The following is a 19387-nucleotide window of genomic DNA, read 5'->3' as shown; positions in this document are numbered from 1 at the left end:
AGTAATCCATCCTCCTGTCTCAGCTTACCAGATGCTGGTATTACAAGTGTGTGGCACCACACCTGGCTTCAGAATATGGAATATTTTAAAGAGAAAAATTTTAAGTATTGTGTGTGTGTGTGTGTGTGTGTGTGTGTGTGTGATTCTTCCACTGATCAAGCATTTGTTTAATACTTACTATGTGCCAGGCAGACCTGGTTGTGTATTAAAAATGAATAGAGGACATGATCCTTTAGTTGTAATGAGGAACAAAGACAAAAAAGGAAGTTAAAAATCTAACTTGGCAGAGATTGATGGGGTGGTCGAGGAGAGATCGGTGGGATGTGTTATTTGAGTAGTCAGGGAGGGCCTCAGAACAGAGAAGCTAGTGGAGATGGTGGGGGACTCTGCTGCTTCCAGCCAACATGGAGGTTTTGTGTTGAGATTTCCAGCTGAATCAAACCTATCCCCTCTAACTTTTTCATGACAACGAAGACTGAGTCAGACTCAGTAGTATCAGCTATTTTCCTGCACAGAATTGAAGCAGAAAGAATCAACTCATTAGTACTTATTAGAGAAGCTAACCTGTTGTTTCAAGTTCATAATAAAAGCCGGTTGTAAGAACTCAGAGTCTTAGTTCTCTTGACAGCTTTCTTGACTTCGAATTGAAAACCACATTTTCATTAAGATCTGATTCTGTAATAGTTTAATAGGATCCTCTATTATTTGTTATTTAGAATGCTTATTAATAGTGAAAATTGGAGATGAATTGTTTTTAAGACCTGAAAATGTTATAGTCTAAGAGTGGTTTATGCTTTGGAAACAAATAATTGTTTCATCACCAGAAAGGAAAGAAAAGCCTGATGATAATTTATTTATAAACACTTTCTCATTCTTTCAAATATTCTGATAGGTCTAAATTGTTTTTATTGCTGTTTTTCAAAAGGAAGGAACAAGGCAATAGGAAGGAACAAGGATTTGTATCTAAAAGGGTCGTGCTGCAGGTTTTTACAGCAAAAGTGCTAATATTAATTCACTCATTAAGTATAATTTTTAAAATTTGGATATTATATCCATTTATTGCCACAGTTCTTCCCAACTAACTTAAAGGTAAGAAAGAAAAACAGATCACTTAGGAGTTCAGCCTTGAGTCATGAACCTACCACAGTCTAAGCCTAAAAATGATGAAGAAGCAGGTTAGTGATTGAGAAGCCATGGTTACACAACTGTAATCCCAGCTCTTGGAAGCCAGAGGCAAGAGGGTCATTGTAAGTTAGAGACTAGCCTGGGGTAAAAGTGAGCTCAAGTCCAGCCTGAACTATATAGCAAGACCCTGTCTCAAAAGGACAAAAAAAAACTAGCTGAGGCAGAAAGATTTCCACCCTGAGTTCAAGGCCAGCGTAAACTATATAGTGAGACCTGGTCTCAAAAAAAAAAGAAAGAAGGAAAAATTACATGAGAGCTAATACGTACGTAGTAGTTTTCAGATTTGGGGTTGGGGACAACAGTACCCATCTCAGCTTATTGCTACTAGTGTCTGTATAAAGGAGAAAAAATAGGATACTTTTGTTCACTTCTCAAAAATAGCCCACCTTTTATCACTAACTACCATTTGGACCCTTACTCAGGCTGATCTTTTTCTTTTTCTTTTTTTTTTTTTTTTCCGGAACCGGGGATTGAACTCAGACCCTTGTGCTTGCCAGGGAGGCGCTTACTCCACTGAGCCATCTCCCCAGCCCCTGATCTTTTTCTGTTGGAGAAAATACAACCCTCTTAAATTTATGTTTAGTATGATTATTGTCCCAATTAGAAAAAAAAAAAAAATCAGTGAAAAGATGGCTGAGTACAAAAGATCTATTGGTCCATTAACATGTAATTATATTAAAATGTTTTTGTATTAAATACAGTCTAGCCTTTATTTTTTATTATTTTCAATATAGTTTTTAACCAAAACCTGATCTTATATTTTCTTCTCCATAAAAGCTAAAGAATACATTACCTCATTTAGAGCTTATTCAGTGAATGGCTGTCTATAGCTTTCCCTGCTTTGAACTGATCTAGAGGACTGTTCAGAGTTTGAAATTGCTGTTCTACATCTTAACGGTAACTTCCAAAGACTGAACTAGTTTCTAGGAAGAGGAACAAATTTATAGATGGCGGGGGGGGGGGGTGCAGTGGCTGCTCTGCTGTTTCTTATGCGCGCTGCTGACAGTGTGGGCCCTAAGCCGCTGTCCCATACTCACATCAGCCTGGCAGCCTGGACAGTGGAGCCCTCTGTGAAACCAGCCAGCTGGCCACACACCAAAGCTCGGGCTCCCAAACAAGCCTCTGACTCGAGGGAGGTTGATGTCATCTGCTTTATCCCGTGCCCCCAGCCTCATTGTTCAGAGTAACGTGTGGGAAATCAAGGAACTGGCTGTTAGGAAGGAACAAGGCTTTGTTTGTATCTAAAAGGGTCATGCTGCAGGTTTTTACCGTAAATAACTTTGGAACAGTATGAAAAAAAACATTTGATCTGGCCTCACCCCCGCAGTGGTATTGTTAGGGCAGGACTGGTCTTTGCGCTGCTGCCCTCTCTCCGCTTTTCTGCCCGCCAGCGCCCTCCCGGCAGGCGTGACGCATTGCCTGTGCTGAGTTCATGGAGCAAGTGCTGGTGGGAGCAGGAAGAGAGCATTTACCCATTATCCTACCAGTGCCTGGAAATTTTTGCCCTGATTCTCCATACTTTTGCAAAAAAGCTTTCCAGCCTCCTTGCTCATATTTTAAGTAATACTTCTGTGTGCTACATCCCTGAGTTATATTGGAAATTTGCAAGAATTTAGTGTTAAATACTTCTGGTAGCCTGAGTTTGCATTTGTTCTAGATGGCATCCTCCAATTTCAGGATTTCAGTTGATAGACTTTGAACTTGATTTTGATGGAAAGATCGGGTAAATTTATTATATGTCTGTTAAATGTTGTTGCTAGGCCATCAGAGCTGCCGTATTTTCTTTTCTCTCCAGTACCGGTTCTACCCCAATGCCCTTCACCCTGTGGTAGCCTTTTGAAAGCATTTCTTTTATTTTCCCAGTCTGAAGCTACAGCATCTTTACAGTAGTGGTACTTGTTCTGTGTTTGTGTGTTTTCAGATAATAGGCCCGTTGGACCGGGGCTCGCAAACTCTTCACAGTGAAGGACAAGGGACGCACAATACCTCATGCTGGGTCCTTCTGTATCACATTAAAAGCTGAGTCATTTTTGGACTCCCTACGGTCTCTTCTTGTCAGATAAAGGGACTGGATACTTGCTCTATAGGTGCTTCAGTTTGTGTTCCTTCAGTTTCTAAACCTTGCTGCGACTGCTTTGCATTACCTGGCGTGCTTTTCACCCGGCTTCCATGCAGTGACCGCAGCAGACCTAAGCATTGCTGGGCTGAGTCAGCGCAGCGTACTGTGCCTGCACTGTGTGGCTAGAAATAAGGTTAAAAACTTACAATGTGTAGCATTTCACCTTTAAAAAAAACATTGTGTGTGTGTGTGTGTGTGTGTGTGTGTGTGTGTTTTAACTAGGCATTAAGTCCATGGCCTTTGTCCTGATTCACAGCTCAGTCATTTTTATTTTTTATTTGAGACAGCATCTCACTAAGTTGCTGAGTTGCTCAGGCGGTATTTAAACTTTCAGTTCTCCTGCCTGAGCCTCCCAGAGTGCTGGGATTACAAGTGTGCGTGTTTACCACGTTCTGAGTTACCATTAACAGTTATACTAGCAGTACTGCCAGCAGTTAACTATAATGGTAGTATTTTACTTAGTGCTTGTTATGTGACACAGTGTTCCAAGAACATTAGCATTTAGCCTTCACAGTAGCCTTGAAGTATAAACGAGTCATTACTTTGAAAAAGAAGTACAGGGAGGTTAAGGAACAAACTCATTGTGTACAGATCATAGAGCCAGACTCTAGAACCTCTGTCTTTACACTGCCTGCCCTTTCTCAGAGAAAGCAAAGTAGGTGTTTCTGTTTAATTTCTATTCCATGTTAGAACTTCTGGCTACTCAGGAACTACAAGATTGGCAGTCGTTCTTTTTTTATTAGTACATATTTGTAGTACATAATATTTATATCCTTTGTGGGGCTGGAGAGATGGCTCAGTGGTCTAAGGCACCTACTTGGAACAAGCTTGATAAAGCACAGAGACCGCGGTTCGATTCCCCCAGCACCACATGCCAGCCAGCTGCGCCCCCTGGTGGGCTGAGCTGGCCACACACACACCCCCCCCCAAAATAAATGTTAATAAATAAATAAATTTAAAAAAAATAAAAAATAAAAAACGAATCATTTAAAAAAAAATATTTATATCCTTTGTGTGGAATTTGTGCCTGCGCAGTACATAATACCCCCTCACGCCTTTGCCTACACCTCTGTCCTGCCCTCCTACCCCTTGACCTCCTTCCTCTTGAAAGCTGTCTTTACTTCCTGTCTTGTCTTTTATTTTATTCTTTATTTATACGATGGGTTTCTCACACAAGAGAAACAATGCAGCATGTAAGAATGTGTGTTTGATGTACTTCACGCATGTCATGGTCTCAGAACGTGTCATTTCCCTGCAAGGATTCAGGTTTGTCCTTCCTTGTGGCGGAGCAGCGCTCCTGTGTGTGAAGGCCGCATTTTCTTCATCCACACGTCTGTTAGTGGACACATGGTGGCTCTCAGGTTCTATAACTGCTTGTACTCTCAGACTGCTGCAGACCTGCAGAGCACAAGTGCGGAGAGCAGCTACTTAAAGGGATTGCATGCTCACATCTGTACTGACAGTACCGCAGCTACCAGCTAACCAGTTTGCTCTTCCCAGCAAAACTTTGTGTTTCCTACTTGTTAAGAATGAATCGAAGGGCTGGGGAGATGGCTCAGTAGAATAAGGGCCTGCCTGGCAAGCACAGGGTCCTGAGTTCAATCCCTGGTGCCAAAAAAAAAAAGAAAAAAGTGAACCAAGGGAAACATGCGTGTCCTTGGACTGGTGGGGCATGAAGCTGGCTCTGTAGGTGAGAGTTGTGTGTGACCCATGCCGTAAGACACAGGCATGCCACATACAGCTCGGAAGTTGTTCCACGTGAGCAGGTACGCACACGTACCCCATAAAAAGTGAAGATGCGTGTTTCCTTGCTTGACTCTGAGTAGATTAAACTTGAGAATCTAGAAGTATGTGTTTGTGTTTGACTTCATCTGTCTGGCGAGGTTTTTTTGGGGTTTTGTTTTTTTTTTTCCCAGAACCAGGGATTGAATTTGGGCTTGCCAGGCAAGCACTTATTCTACCGAGCTATCTTTCCAGCCCTGTTATTATTTTTAGTCTCCACGCCCCTTTTCTTTGTGATACTGGGGGTTGAATCTGGGGGTGTGTTAGCCCCTACTGCAGCCCATCTACACTGTTCAGTTTGAGAGAGAGAGCTACTAAGTTGCCCAGGCTGACTTTGAATTTGCAATGGTCTTACCTCCCCTGGCCTGCTGTGTAGCTGGGATTACAAGCATCTGCTACCACACCAATGAGGTGTTTTTGTTTTTTTGTATTTTGTCCAGGATCTCACTATGCAGCATGATCCTCCTGTTTTCAGCCTCCCCCAACGCTGGGATTACAGGTGTACATCAGCACACCTGAGGGCAGGCCCGCACTGCATGTGGTGCTGGGGATCATACTGTTTATTTGTCGGTTGGTTGGTTGGTTGGTTGGTTTGGTTGGTTTGGTTTTTTTGTTTGCTTGTTTGTTGTGAGATAGGCTCTGCTGTATAGTTCAAATTGGGCTTAAACTCAGACTATAGCCCAAACTGGCTTTGAATTTATGGTGATCGTCTGCCTCAGCCTTCCTAGTGCCAAGATTACAGACATGCACCACCACACTCAGCCTTGACTTTTGAGGCTCAAGATTTAAGAAAACAACAAAGATAGTCTCTCCACACGTCCCGTGCCCAGTATCCATTGTTGTTAATACTGTGCTATGTGTGTTATGTGGTTTATCTGTCACAGTTAGTTTTGATACATAATTAGTAATTAAAGTTTGTGCTTGATTTGGATTTCTGCATATTTTTTAACCTGTGTTTTTGCTTAAAGATTCCATCTTGGATACATTTAGTCATATTTCCCTGGGCTCTTTTTTTTTTTGTTTTGTTTTTTCCTTTTTATGAATTTCTCAGATTTTCCTTGTGTCTGGTGACTTGGTTGGTTTGAGGGGTAATGGTAGAATATATTGTGGGTGCTTTGTTCTTTCCCCCCACCCCCCAACGTATTTGGTTCAGGGTGTCACTATGCAGCTGACTCGTAGTGATCCTCCTATTTTTAGCCTCCCCATTGCTGGAATTACAGGCATGGGCTACCTTGCCTAATCTCAGTGGCCGGCTGAGTGTGCCCAGGGGCAGGGCCAGCGCATCATGTGATACTGGGGACTGAACTCTCGTACCCACACTTGCCTAAGCAGTTGCTTAGCCCTAGGGTGGCTGTCTTGCGCAGTGTTTTTCTCATGATAGGCAGGTTGTAATTTTCAAGAATAAGACCACAGAGGTCAAATATTTAATCACATCTTATCAACATGATTCATCACTGTTTACGTTGAACTTTATCTGGCTGAATTGTGTTTGCCAGGTTTCTCCACTGTCGTGTTCTTTTTATACTGCGTTCTTTGGAAGGAAGTCATTTTGTGCAGCCCACACAGAGTGGGGAGATGTGCTTCACCCTGTTGAAGGTGTAGCATTTATATAAATTGAGAGTCCTCTGCATGAGATATCTCTCTCTCGCTCGCTCGCTGTCTCTCTTTGTCTTACTATGTAGTTAAGCAGATATGACAGAGACCCTCTCATGTCTCCTACCTTCTGTTTTGGCTTTTTTTTTTTGGGGGGGGGAGTGTACTGGGAGTCAGACTCAAAGCCTCATGCTTGCCAGGGGATATGCTGCTGAGCTATATCCCCTGCCCTTTGCTATGTAGTTTAGGCTGACCTCGAACTCACTATGTAGCCCAGGCTGGCCTCGAACTCGTGGCAGTCCTCCTGCCTCAGCCTCCCTCCTGGGTGTTGAGAGTACAGGCATTTGCCACTCACTACCGCCGGCTCAGACTTGTGTCTTCTTTGCTATGTCACTGTGCAGCCATCTATACCAGTGGGAACTCATGGGTATCTATTGTATGATTTGGAGAATTCATTACTGTTTGCTTTTGTTGCTCAGATTGTTTCCGTTTCGGATATTGGGAGATCCTTTGGTTGCCTCCTGCATTCCCTGGGCATTCTTACTGTTTTTGAGCACTCTTCCTCTGACTCAAGATGCTCCGTGCTCATATTGTATATTTCTTGCCTTAGTCTTAGCAGAAATCTACCATTTCCGCAAGGATCCCTGTTTCCTTTTATTGTAAGACAGTATTAGAAGCCTAGATCCAGGTAGAGCGTATAATGAAGACATTATTTCCTTCACACAAATACACACAGACACACAGACAGACACACACACAGCTGTAGCAATAAGTGGCCAAAAGTTGTCCTGTTCTTGCAACCTTCTTAAAGTTTGAATTCTGTAAGTGACATAGATGAGCAAGAATGGAAGGAGCATGGTAGTACAGAGGGGTGGGGTAGAAAGCCCAGCTGCTGCACAGGTCCCAACTCTGCGTGGATCAGACCAGTGATCCTTACAGAGGGCCACTGAAAACACCATTTGAACAGTGTGTGTGTGTGTGTGTGTGTGTGTGTGTGACACACACACACACATGTGCTTGCCTATTTATTTACTGCCTTTTTGTGACAGGGTCTTGTTAGGTCGTTCAGGCTGGCCTTGAGCTTACTTTGCAGCTGAGGCTGGTCTTGAACCCTCAGTGGGACCAGCCTCCTCAGTGCTGGGATTATAGGCCTGTATCACCATGCCCGGCCATTGAATTATTTTTGTATGTATAATAAAGATTGTGGTTGAAAATGATGAGGACTTTCCTGAGAAATCATTCAAATTTAGTTCCAGGAAAATTGGCCTCAAGATAAATCTGTACTCTTTCATTAGAAAACAAATAAGTGTAACTAAGTTTTTGTTGTTATTGTTGTTAGTCTTTTAATCTTGGCTTCTGGAAAACTTAAACCAGATTTATTGTGCAGGTATCACTTGCTCACTTCAAGTTCTTGAAACACATAGTTATTTCTTCCTCTAGGTGAATGCTATTCTGTTTTATTCCTACTTTATTGATCCTAGCTACTTAAAGATCTCTTTGAAGTAGGAAGAGAGAGTATTATCTTGGCTCTTTGGCAAAGGAATTGGGCTGGCTGCAGGAGCTGGACCTGCTGAAGAGCTTGTATGCAACCGCTGCGAAGAGTGGCTCAGGAAAAGTCTAGTTCTGAATGGTTTACTTTCTTAGGAACCTGTCTTCTCACTTACTTGACAATTTCAGTGTGTTTACATACTTTTGGCATAAGCTACTCTGCATTACAATTAACACTTTTCTCCCTTCTTTTAAGCTGTGAACTTTGATTTGATTTTTTTCCTCCAAAAGGTGTTACCTAGAAACAAATTTTTTATTACTTCCCATTCTTTGATGTCAGATGGGGAAATTTTATAGGTTGATATTACCTGTGGTCAACTTTATGATCCAAGTATTTTTATTGTTAAAATGATCTTTTAGGGCTTGCTGTTAATGTTGGTGAAAGCAGCAGTTTTTCAGTCTATTACCAGGGTAGCACTCTATGAGAATTTAAGAAGAAAAAGTGAAATCTCTCAATTCTTGAGAAGCCAGATGATCTTTCAAGGTAATCTGTAATCAGAACATTTTAATTAAAGGAAATTAAAAACCATCATTTCAGTATATTAGAGTTTGCCAGCTCTAGTTAGTCACTGAGTTTGTCCCAGTTTCCTATACCCTAATTTTAGTTACCCCATGGTTTATGTAATGGTACTGAGGTTAGGGGATGTGATTTTTTTTTTTTTTTTTTTTTTTTAAATTTTATAAGACTAATAATGTTGGGGCCGGGGAGATGGCTCAGTGGAACAAGTGCTTCCCTGGCAAGTGCAAGGGCCTGAGTTCAATCCCCGGTTATGGGAAAAAAAAAAAAAAAAAAAAAACTAATAATGTCAAGGCCAGCAAGATAGCTCAGCGGACTAACCTCCTGCTTGGGCAATTACAGGGACCAGGTTTGATCCCCAGCACCAAATGCTGCACCAGCCCTGCCCCCAGGCGTGCTGAGCCAGCAACCCAGTCCAGGCACGGTGGCACACACCTGTAATCCCAGCGCTGGGGAGGCTGAAAACAGGAGGATCACTGAGTACAAGCTACACAGTGAGACCCTGTACCGAATACATTAAAAAACAAAGCAAAACAAAAAAAAAGACCAAAAAAAGAGAGACCAATAATGACTTTGTTCCTAAATAACTGAAAAGTTAACATGAACTAGATAAGAAACCTACTCATTTTAGAAAAATCTTAGGATATGTTAGAACATCCCACAGCCTGTATAATTTAGGACCATCACAAACTAGTTCTAGGAGGTAAATTTCATATTGACAAAAGACTAGTGGTTGGGGCTGGAGAGATAGCTCAGTAAAATAAGCACAACACACGGGCTTGAGTTCAATCTCTGGTTCCACCTAAAAATAAAAATAAAAAACAAAAGGCTAGTGGTGAGTCCCTTGCCTTCAGCCTGTAAAAACACAATTATCTTTGCCTTAGAATAAATCTAATAACTTTGTAGATGTCAAAGAACAAAGGAAATGGTTTTTCTGTGACTGTAGTAGTTCTTTAGTACTACATGGTAGAGGAAATGTAAACAGTTTTACTCCTGAGTATATTTTGGAGGTATGGATTGTTATGGATTTTTTTTTTTTCCAAAAAATCATGGTGTACTTTGTAACTCATTTTGAAAAGCACTCCATGAAGAATTTTTTTTAAATCAGTGCTTTAATAAGAGTTATATGGAAAAAAAAAAAGTTATATGACCTGGATTTAGGCCATTTTATGATCTCAGACTGTTTCTTAAGTTAAAAGCAGTTTTTGAAGGACTTTTTTAATATCTTGGGAGAAAATAAAAAGATCATAATCTTTTTCTAGGAAATAAGGTGGTTAGACAAATGTGTACCAAATCTTGAACACCCTGTTAAATTGAATTAATTGGCCTGGGCTGGTGGCCTGGTCTCTTTCCTGAGAGAGGAGAGGATATGTATGGTGATTACTTTGCACTAAAGTGGTACCTGTTCCTGCTGTCTCCAACTGACTCACTTCACTTATACTTCAGTATTTCTACCAAACTATAACTTTCACCTTCTTCCTTAAGAATTCAACTTTTGAGACAGGGTCTTGCTATTCAGTGCAGGCTGGTCTTGAACTCACTGTGTAGCCCAGGTTGGCCTTAATCTCACAGTGATATTCCTGCCTCAACCTTCTGAGTGCTGGGACTGTAGGCATGAGCCAGCAAGCCCCACCTAAAGAATTAAACTGAAGTGAGCAAATGTAAAAACCTGTTCTACCCAAATTCACCATGGAGAAATCCTATTTCTTTGGGTTGGGTCTTCCCCAGAATTTTTTTTTTTTTTTTTTTCCCAGTGCAGGGTCTACAGGGTCTCACTATGTAGATTGGACTCATGGTGATCAGCCTGTGTTCAGCCTCCCAAGAGCTGGGATTACAGGGTGCACCACCATGCCCAGTCTCAATTGCCTTCTCAGTGCACCACGGGGGCAGGGCCAGCATAGCATGCTGTGGATCATACCCCAGCCACTGTGCTCTGCCTAAACAGGCACTTTAGTCCATTGAGCTTTCTGGCCAGCCCTTGGGTTAAGTTTTTGGTTTTGAAAAATTCTGTGTTGTCTTCAACTTTTATTCATAAACATCAAATTCCAGTTTAGTTTTTCACATCAGCTTGAAAGGTGAAAGTCTGTTATTTCTGCAGTGTATAGCTTTTTGAACTCCCTCTTCACTTAAGAGTTGCCAGTATGCTTGCTGGAGGCTGCAGGATAGGGAAGTGAGTATCAGGGTGGGAGAAATGATTATGCCAAGGAAAGGAGTGGCAGAGCACATTGCTTTGGGATTTGACTAGTTCCTAGACTTTCCCTCTCCTGTATGTGTGTAACTAAGGTTCTCAAATAGTCCTTTTGTATGCTGTTTCTCTTGATTATTTATTTATTTATTTTTTTAAATTTTATTTGTGTGTGTGTGTGTGTGTGTGTGTGTGTGTGGCCAGCTCAGCTCAGCCCACCAGGGGGCGGGGCTGGCTGGCATGTGGTGCTGGAGGATTGAACTGCGGTCCCTGTGCTTTGCTAAGCTTGTTCTAAGTAGGTGCTTTAGACCACTGAGCCATCTCACCAGCCCCTCTCTTGATTATTTAGAAAAAAAAAATAGCCAGTGATCAGGAGTCCTTTATGAATGTTCAGGACTAAATTTTGCCTTGAAAATTGTTTAGCTATTGCTGACTTAGGGTCTCTGTCTATCAGCGGGTGAGTGCCCGCTGCTGGCTCTGTGGTGGAGAATGCAGACTGAGCAGTGCTGTGTTCTACTTGGAAGCATTCTTCAGTTCTCATTTCCAAAATGATGCAAAAAATCCAAAAATCATTTTAGTTTCCCTGGCTTCCGTGCATTCCACCTGAGGCCCTCATATTTACTGTCTCTTCTACCCCAAATATCTTTACCCCATTCTTCCTGCAGATAAACTTGATTCTTTAGGATTCAGGTTAAATGTTATATGCTCTTTGCTCCTAGTTCTCACTTTTTTATTTTAGATCACAGATTCTGCCGGCCACATTCTATACTCTAAGGAGGATGCATCCAAGGGGAAGTTTGCCTTTACCACTGAAGATTACGACATGTTTGAAGTATGTTTTGAGAGCAAAGGTAAGCACTAGCTCAAATGTCTCCTCTAGATTAAGCCTCTCTTCTCCAGCTCTGTAATGTCCTGCACTATAGTTTGCACTTAATTTCATTTTGTTTATTCTATCATGGAATCCTGATGCCTTACAGCCTTTGGAGCATCTTTTAAAGGATTATTGAGGTAGGGTAAAAGATTGACCAAAAACCACACACACACACACAAATACACAAGCCTTAAAAAAAAGAAAAAAAGATTGACCAAGTGAGGGCCAGGGAGATAGCTCAGTGGCATAAGTGCTTGTCTGACAAGCACAAGGTCCCAAGTTCAATTCCTGGGGTGGGGAGGAGAGGATTTCTAGGGTTAGTACAATGAAAATAGTCTGTGTGATATTGCAGTGGTGGCTGCTCATCACTATGCATCTACCCCAACATCACACTTGGAATGTACACCTAATGTATGCAGTGGGAGCTGAGGAATAATGTTGGGTCAGTGTAGTTGTATCATTTATAGTCCAGCGCCACTCTGGTAGGAGATGTTGACATGTCAGAAGCCATGTGTGCACGTGGGGTACGAAGAACTAGGACACCTCTGTACCCACCTTTCCATTTTGCTGATAACCTGAAACTGCTCTAACAGTTAAATCTTTTTTGAGACAGGGTCTTGCTGTGCAGTTCCCGTTGGCCTTGAGGTCACTCTGTAGCCCAGGCTGATCTCGGACTTGCCGCGGTTCTTCTACCGCAGCCTCCTGAGTGCGGGCATTACAGATGTGTGCCACCACATCCAGCCCAAATCTATTTTTGTTTTTGTTTTTTAAATTATCTATTTACCAGGCATATGCAAAAGCAGCTACAGCATTACTGGAAGGGTCTTTTTACAGAGGAAGTCTGTCAAGGCCTTGATGTCAGTGAGCTAAGGGGATATGCTGCCTATGTAGTCTGGCCCCAGACCAATCAGAGGTCTGTTTGTGGTTATGTGGTTTCAGCTGGGTTTTTTGTTGGTAGTGTGTTCCAACAGAGAGACTGATGACCAGAAGACTGTTGTGAGGCAGGGAGTACTGATTGTTTGGATCAAGTAGGCTGGGGGCTACTCAGATTCCACAATTTTGTAAATGAGGAAGAAAAAACGCAAAGCTTGCATTTCATCTCTGGATAATGTCATAATCTGGATTACACTTTGGCTTTAGAGGAGATTGTTCTAGGTGCCATGTTTGGTTTGGCTTACCATGGTTTTGTTTGTTTCCGAGACTTGTTTAATGTTCAGAAGGCATCTGTGACTTAATTTTAGTCTGTTCCTAATCTTACATATATAGTCTTAATTCTTTTGCTTTAAAATTGGCTTTTGTTTAGCATGGTGGTAAGTGCCTGTAATCCAACACTTGTGAGGCTGAGGCAGGAAGCTCATTACAAGTTTGCGAGCAGACTGGGCTACAAAGTGAGCTCAGGCCCAGTGTGAAGTGCATAGTGAGACCCTGTCTCAAAAAGACATAAACAAACAAACCTTTCTAGCTAGGGACAGTGGAAAACACCTGCAGTCTCAGTGGGAGGCTAAGCCAGATGCTCACAGCAAGTTCCAGGCCAGCCTGGGCTACACAGTGCGTTTAGACCAGCCTGAACCATATAGAGAGATCCTGTCTCAGAAAAGAAAAAACGAAAGAAAGAAAAGAAAAAGAAATTTACCTTTGCAGCCCACCCAGAAGTTCTTCACTGTTGTTTTGGGTTTTGGTCCTTTGAAGTAGGGTCTCACCCTGTATCCAGGTTGGCTGTCTTCTAATAGTGAAGCCTTTGCCGATGCTTTGTCGTCTGTCTAAAGTATTTTGTTCAAGTCCTACTTTGAACCAGGTGTTCCCTCCCTCCTTCGTGAAATCAGTTCATAACTCATCTCTTTCCTCTTCTTTGCTCCATAGCTGGGATTGACCGAACCAGTTATTTTGGCTTAAAATTTTACAGTGCTTTTGCTGGGCATGGAGGCATGTCCCTGTAATCCCAAGTGCTTGGGAGGCTGAGGCAAGAGTACTGTAAGACAAGTTGCCCCGGGGCAATCTGATAGACCCTCTCCCAAGATAAAACATAAAAAAGGGTTGAGGTATATAGCTCACTTGCCCAACAGAAAGGACCTTCAGTACTGCTTTCTGGTGCGTTTTCAACAAGGAGCAGGAGTAGTAGTTTGGCTCATTATGTGCTAGAAATTGAACCCGGAGCCTCATGCTTGCTAAACAAGTGTTCTGCTGTTGCACTACATCTCCAATACCTCTTTGTATAAAAAAAGCTGAATATATTTATTGACGGATGGATGGATGGACGGATTGAGAGAGAGAGAGAGAGAGAGAGAGAGAGAGAGAGAGAGAGAGAGAGAGAGAGAGAGACAGTCACCCCTAAGTTGCCTAGGCTAGCCATGAACTTACAGGTTTCCTGCCTCAGTGAGTTCAAGGCCACCCAGAACTGCATAGTAAGACCATATCTCAGGCCAGTGAGATAGCTCAGTGGTCTAAAGCACCAGCTTAGGCAAAGAGCAGGGACAACAGTTTGATCCCCAGCACCACATGCTGCACCAGCCCTGCCCCCAGGGTGGGCTGAACCAGCCACCAAAAAAAAAAAAAAAACAAAAACACCCTAACTCAAATGAAATAAAATAGGGCCAGGGAGATGGCTCAGTAGAATAAGCGCTTGCCTGGCAAGCACAAAGGCCTGAGTTCAATCCCCGGTTCTGCCAAAAAAAAAAAAAAAAAAAAAAGCATTCATGTGAATTATGTTATCACTATAAAATTTTTTTCCTTAAGCTTTTTTAATTTATGGGAATAGCCCTATAACATTTTATTGGCCTTTGAAATAGGCCTTACATTGATCAAAATAATTGAATTAAAAAATTAATTGAATTAAAAAAGTGGAATAGTTGGGCCAGGGAGATGGCTCAGTAAAATAAGCGCTTCCCTGGCAAGCACAAAGTTCTGAGTTCAATCCCTGGTCCCACCATTTTTAAAAAATAAAATAATAATAAAGTGGAATAGTTGTTAAAAGCTATATTTTTGTGACACAAAGGTCTATGATAAGTAAAGACATGTTTAGCATCTGCCCAGTAATCCTTTCGAGCATGGCCTCTCAGTCTTCCGATGTGGAAGTGTGCATCTTCAGCCTAAGCAGGCTCCTGTTCCCTGCCGATCGGTGTGGCGCTGCCCTTCACACGGTTGGGACCTTGGAATTTTAGTTCCTGTCCAGTGGGCCTGTGTGTTTCCTCCTCTAGTGTTTTGCTCTGTAGTTGGTTGCAGTGTCCTACATCCTGCCTGCTTAGATATTTGGCAGCAGCGTGTTCTCCCTGCTTTCCAGCATCCTACACAGATAGAGGCTTTGTCTCAAATACTTACGATTTGAGCCAGAGCCAGGAATTTTCTGCAGCTGAGTAGAGGGAGGAGTTGTGGCTGGTTCCCTCTATGGAGAAGATAGAGTTAGTGAAAGGAAGGGTGGGTGGATGATTTCCCGGAATTTTAAATATCCTACACAATGAATCTTTTGATTTCTTTCTCAGGCACAGGGCGGATACCTGACCAGCTCGTGATCCTAGACATGAAACATGGAGTAGAGGCAAAAAATTATGAAGAGGTATGTGCTGCTGTGGTAGTCGGGGGAGGATGTAGCACGCTCCACCGCGTGAGGTTTCTGTTTAGGCCACTGGCCTGTGCCTTGCCCAGAAGACTGGTTTTCACCAGTCACATGATAAACAGCACGCTCTTATTGATACAGAAAGCTGTTAATAGCCTTGAGTAGTAATAGTGGCTGGCTCTCCACCAAGGGACTGAACAGGCTGTCCTGTACAAATGTCTGTGGGCGTGGTAAAGCCCAAATTTGCTTTTAGCTGTCTTAAGGCAGAACCAAATAGCAGCAGTTAACACTTTTTAAAAGCTGGGATTCAGTTATTTGTTAACAGCCAAGCTAAGAAGTGATTTGTTTTTTATTCCTAAGGTTTTTCCCCCAGAACCTACTACTAACCTACTACTAAGCACAGTCTCAGTGTTCTTCAGTGCTAAACAGTATAAAAAGATAGCTTTCAATTAAAATAATTCCAGCCTTTAAAGACAAGGACAGGAAGGTAGAAAAAAGCTTCAAGAGGCTCAAGACAATGCCACCAAGTAAAGATGGGACACAGACAGGGAGTGCTATGGAGGAGCAGAGTGGCGCTGGTGTCAGTGACTGTGGGGTGGTGGAGTGCCTGGCGAGGGAGAAGGCTGTGCTGGAGTCTGACCCAGGGCTGCCCTCAAGCCACCCAAGTGCTTTACCACCCCAGCCGTCGCTTTTCTCATGTCGGTCTGAGACGGGGAACAGCACAGAATGCTTCTTCAAAGAAAGAGCACCTTTGAGAAACCACAAGGACAATTGAAGAGTATAGAATTGATGTTTACAGAAAGATAAGAATTTTTAACCCAGCTAAATAGTGTCTGAGTCCATGAAGAAGAGGTAGGGTGCAGGAGATGTGAATTAAATAAATGAGGGAACATTGTTTTAAGTGATGAAAGAGAATTCTCTAGAATGATGAAACTTGAGCAGTCAGGACTTTAGAAGGAAAGTGTCCAAAAACAGAAGACTGAAGTGACTGGTGATTTCTGCAGTAGGACCTATGCAGTAGAAGAGCAGCTGCAGCTCTTTGGGTCTTTCCTTTTTTTCCTTGTTCAATTATTCAAGGAAATGAAAGCAAATAAGAGTTATTTGGAGGGCCGGGGAGATGGCTCAGTAGAATAAGTGCTTGCTTGGCAAGAGCAAGGTCCTGAGTTCAGTCCCCAGTACCGCAAAAAAAAAAAAAAAAAAAAAAAAAAAAAAAAAAAAATTATTTGGAGGACTGGGGAGTGCCTGCCTGGCAAGCACAAGGACCTGGGTTCCATCCTCTGTACCACATGCCGTGCTGGCCCTGGAACTTTGGGCTTGCCAAGCAGGCCCCCAAACCAGGTGTGGTAGTGCATGCCTGTAATCCCAGAACTAGGGAGGCGGAAACAGGAGGATGACTACAAGCCCAAACTGCATAACAAGACCCTGTACCAAATAAATAAATAAATAAATAAATAAATAAATAAATAAATAAGAGATTTAAAAAGATTTTTAAACAGAGTTATTTAGAGGTAATAAATAGGAGCATTTGGTATCTGCTGCATGGAGAACCATTCCTGGTAGACTTTGAATTGCTTATTTCTTCAGGCTAGTTTCATTTAAAAAAAGAAAAATAGAGCAGGAGGGCATGTTTATTTGACATATTTAAGAGTTTGAAAAATTTTTTAAACCATCATGAGAAGAATCTTAATTATGTTTAAATAAAACAATATATGTTAAACTGCTGTTGTAAGACATAGAACACAAAGAAAAAGTAGTTATGTAAGGTGCGAGATAAGTAAAATATTTTTAATTTTTTGATTACTATGGCCATTCTCTACCATGACCCATTTTCTTTTTTTCTTTTTTTTTTTTTTAAATGTATCTAGTACAGGATCTACAGGGTCTCACTACACAGATTGGACTCATAGTGATCCTCCTGTTTTCAGCCTCCCCAGCACGGGGATTACAGGCATTCGCTACCACGCCCAGACTCAGTGGTGGGCTCAGCACATTGGCACTGCATGTGGTGCCAGGGATCAAACCCTGGTACGTGCACTTGCCTAAGCAGGTGCTTAGCCCGCAGAGCTATCTTGCCAGCCCTGTGGAGTCTATTAAATAACAGGTACCAGTGCCATTGGCCTTGAGACGTAGCTTTTCCTCTTCCAAAACGGGGCTTTACATAAAGGATGTTGTGCACACCTCTGTTACATATTATAGACCCCTATGCTTCCTGGAATTTTGGGCTTTGGCAAAGGGGCTTTATCTTTTTTGACCTTCTGCTTAACCCAAGAGGGGAATCCCTTGCAGAAAGAAGACCACATTGCTTCCATTGCCTACTTCCTGCTTTGGATGTCTGGCATGTCTTAACCTTTCTTTACGCACATGGTTACAACACAGCTCTAAGGTTCTGCTTCTGAACCAACACAGACTCCTCCCCACCACTTTCCTCAGTGACCCCACTCCCAGCCCCAAACGCCACACCAGACTGAGCAGAGGAGGACAGGGTATGACACATGTTGAAGACAAGTCCTTTCGCAGTTGGTGGCTGGCCTTGCTTGAACCTTGCTTATAAGTAACTGCTGGTTGTCCCTGGCCTAATGCCTGTTGACAAGAACATGGCTAATAGAGGCACTGTGTTCCCTGCTTAACTGCCCAAGAGTATCAAGCGTATGTTGAGTATTAAGGCATTTAATTTTAGGCCCTTGAGATAATGGATTTATCCCCAAAGAATTTGGACCCTTTGGCATCAGTGTTAAGATTCAAAAAAAGAAGATTTCTTTAACTTTCTTCACACCCAACACATCTGTCCCTCCTACATATGGACTCATAATTCAGAAATCACATGTGATCTTGTAAAATTCAGTAGTGTCTTAATGTTGGTGAGCTGTTATTTGAAAGATAAAATGCTTGCCATATTATAGAGAAGCATAAAATCATGTAGTTTGAATTCTTAAAGAAGGAAGTATGCTTATCCCCTCAGAAGTATCTTGATTCCATGTGTTGTGTTGTAAGGGCTCCTGTCCATTTTCTTGCTGTTGCCCTTGAGAAGGCGTCATCTTCCAAACTGAGTATGTAAATCAAGCCTTTTCTTCCTACTTTGAGCTCCATCTGACTGCATTTGGAAAATAGAGGCAGTGAGGGTCCCACAGAGAAACCCTCTGAGACGTCCTCTGCTCCTGAGCTGTGCGTTCCTTTTGCTGTGGGTGTCAGTCAACATTCTCATCACAAGTACCGTTTTGCCTGTGGCATGGCTTCGCCTGTCATTCGCTGTCAGCAGAGACACCAAAATACAGCTCTGAGTGGAACCTCAGCTGAAGACTTTCTAAAAGCTCCCTTTTGCTGACTGCCCTCAAGAAGGAGAAACTCTGCTTCGGTATAGTAGAGCCGCAGTCCCTTTCTTGATACAAGTCCAGTGAAGAACATGCATAAGGCACCTGACACCGAGCTGGTCAGTTTGGTGAATTTCAGCTCTTTTTCTACTACCCATTATGTGAATTACCAAATGTCCATGACAGAATAATCTTTAAAACTTTCCTGCAGCCCTAAGTTTGGCAGTGTAATCTGGGCTTTTTCAACTTTTGTGACTGAACCTGTGATTCGTGTCACCCCTTTACCACTAGGAGCAAATGGATTTGTCCTTGGATGTCCTTCTGTTGTCTCTGCCCTGATTGTGTTAGACTAGATGGTCTTTCCAGTTCTTGCTGTGTTTGGAGTTTGTAGAGGCCATGGTGGGGAGTAAATTAGTTGATTGCATTTGACCTGCCTTGAGAATCTTCTCATGTTTTTTATTTGCTTTTGTGGTAGGGATTGAACCCAGGGCTCTGTGTTTCCCAGGCAGGCACTTATTCTACTGAGTTATCTCCCCAGCCCTCAGTTATCAATGAAATACACAGTTTGTAGAGGCCATGGTGGGGAGTAAATTAGTTGATTGCATTTGACCTGCCTTGAGAATCTTCTCATGTTTTTTTTTTTTTTTTTTTTTTTGTGGTAGGGATTGAACTCAGGACCCTGTGTTTCCCAGGCAGGCACTTATTCTACTGAGTTATCTCCCCAGCCCT

At 42.4% G+C, this 19387-nt stretch overlaps 1 protein-coding gene across 1 annotated transcript in view; it reads left to right on the top strand.

The window, feature by feature from the left end:
- The window catches only part of Tmed10 (transmembrane p24 trafficking protein 10), a 40752-nt gene that overhangs the window by 11778 nt on the left and 9587 nt on the right, over window positions 1-19387 (top strand). The window contains exons 2-3 of the mRNA XM_004624868.2: window positions 11669-11780; window positions 15277-15350. Coding sequence (XP_004624925.1) covers window positions 11669-11780; window positions 15277-15350 — 186 coding nt within the window. The remainder of the gene's footprint in view (window positions 1-11668; window positions 11781-15276; window positions 15351-19387) is intronic.

This window comes from Octodon degus, unplaced genomic scaffold, assembly GCF_000260255.1.
Source record: "Octodon degus isolate 3935 unplaced genomic scaffold, OctDeg1.0 scaffold00007, whole genome shotgun sequence".
NCBI lineage: Eukaryota > Metazoa > Chordata > Mammalia > Rodentia > Octodontidae > Octodon > Octodon degus.
This window is presented reverse-complemented; position numbering and strand designations above follow the sequence as displayed.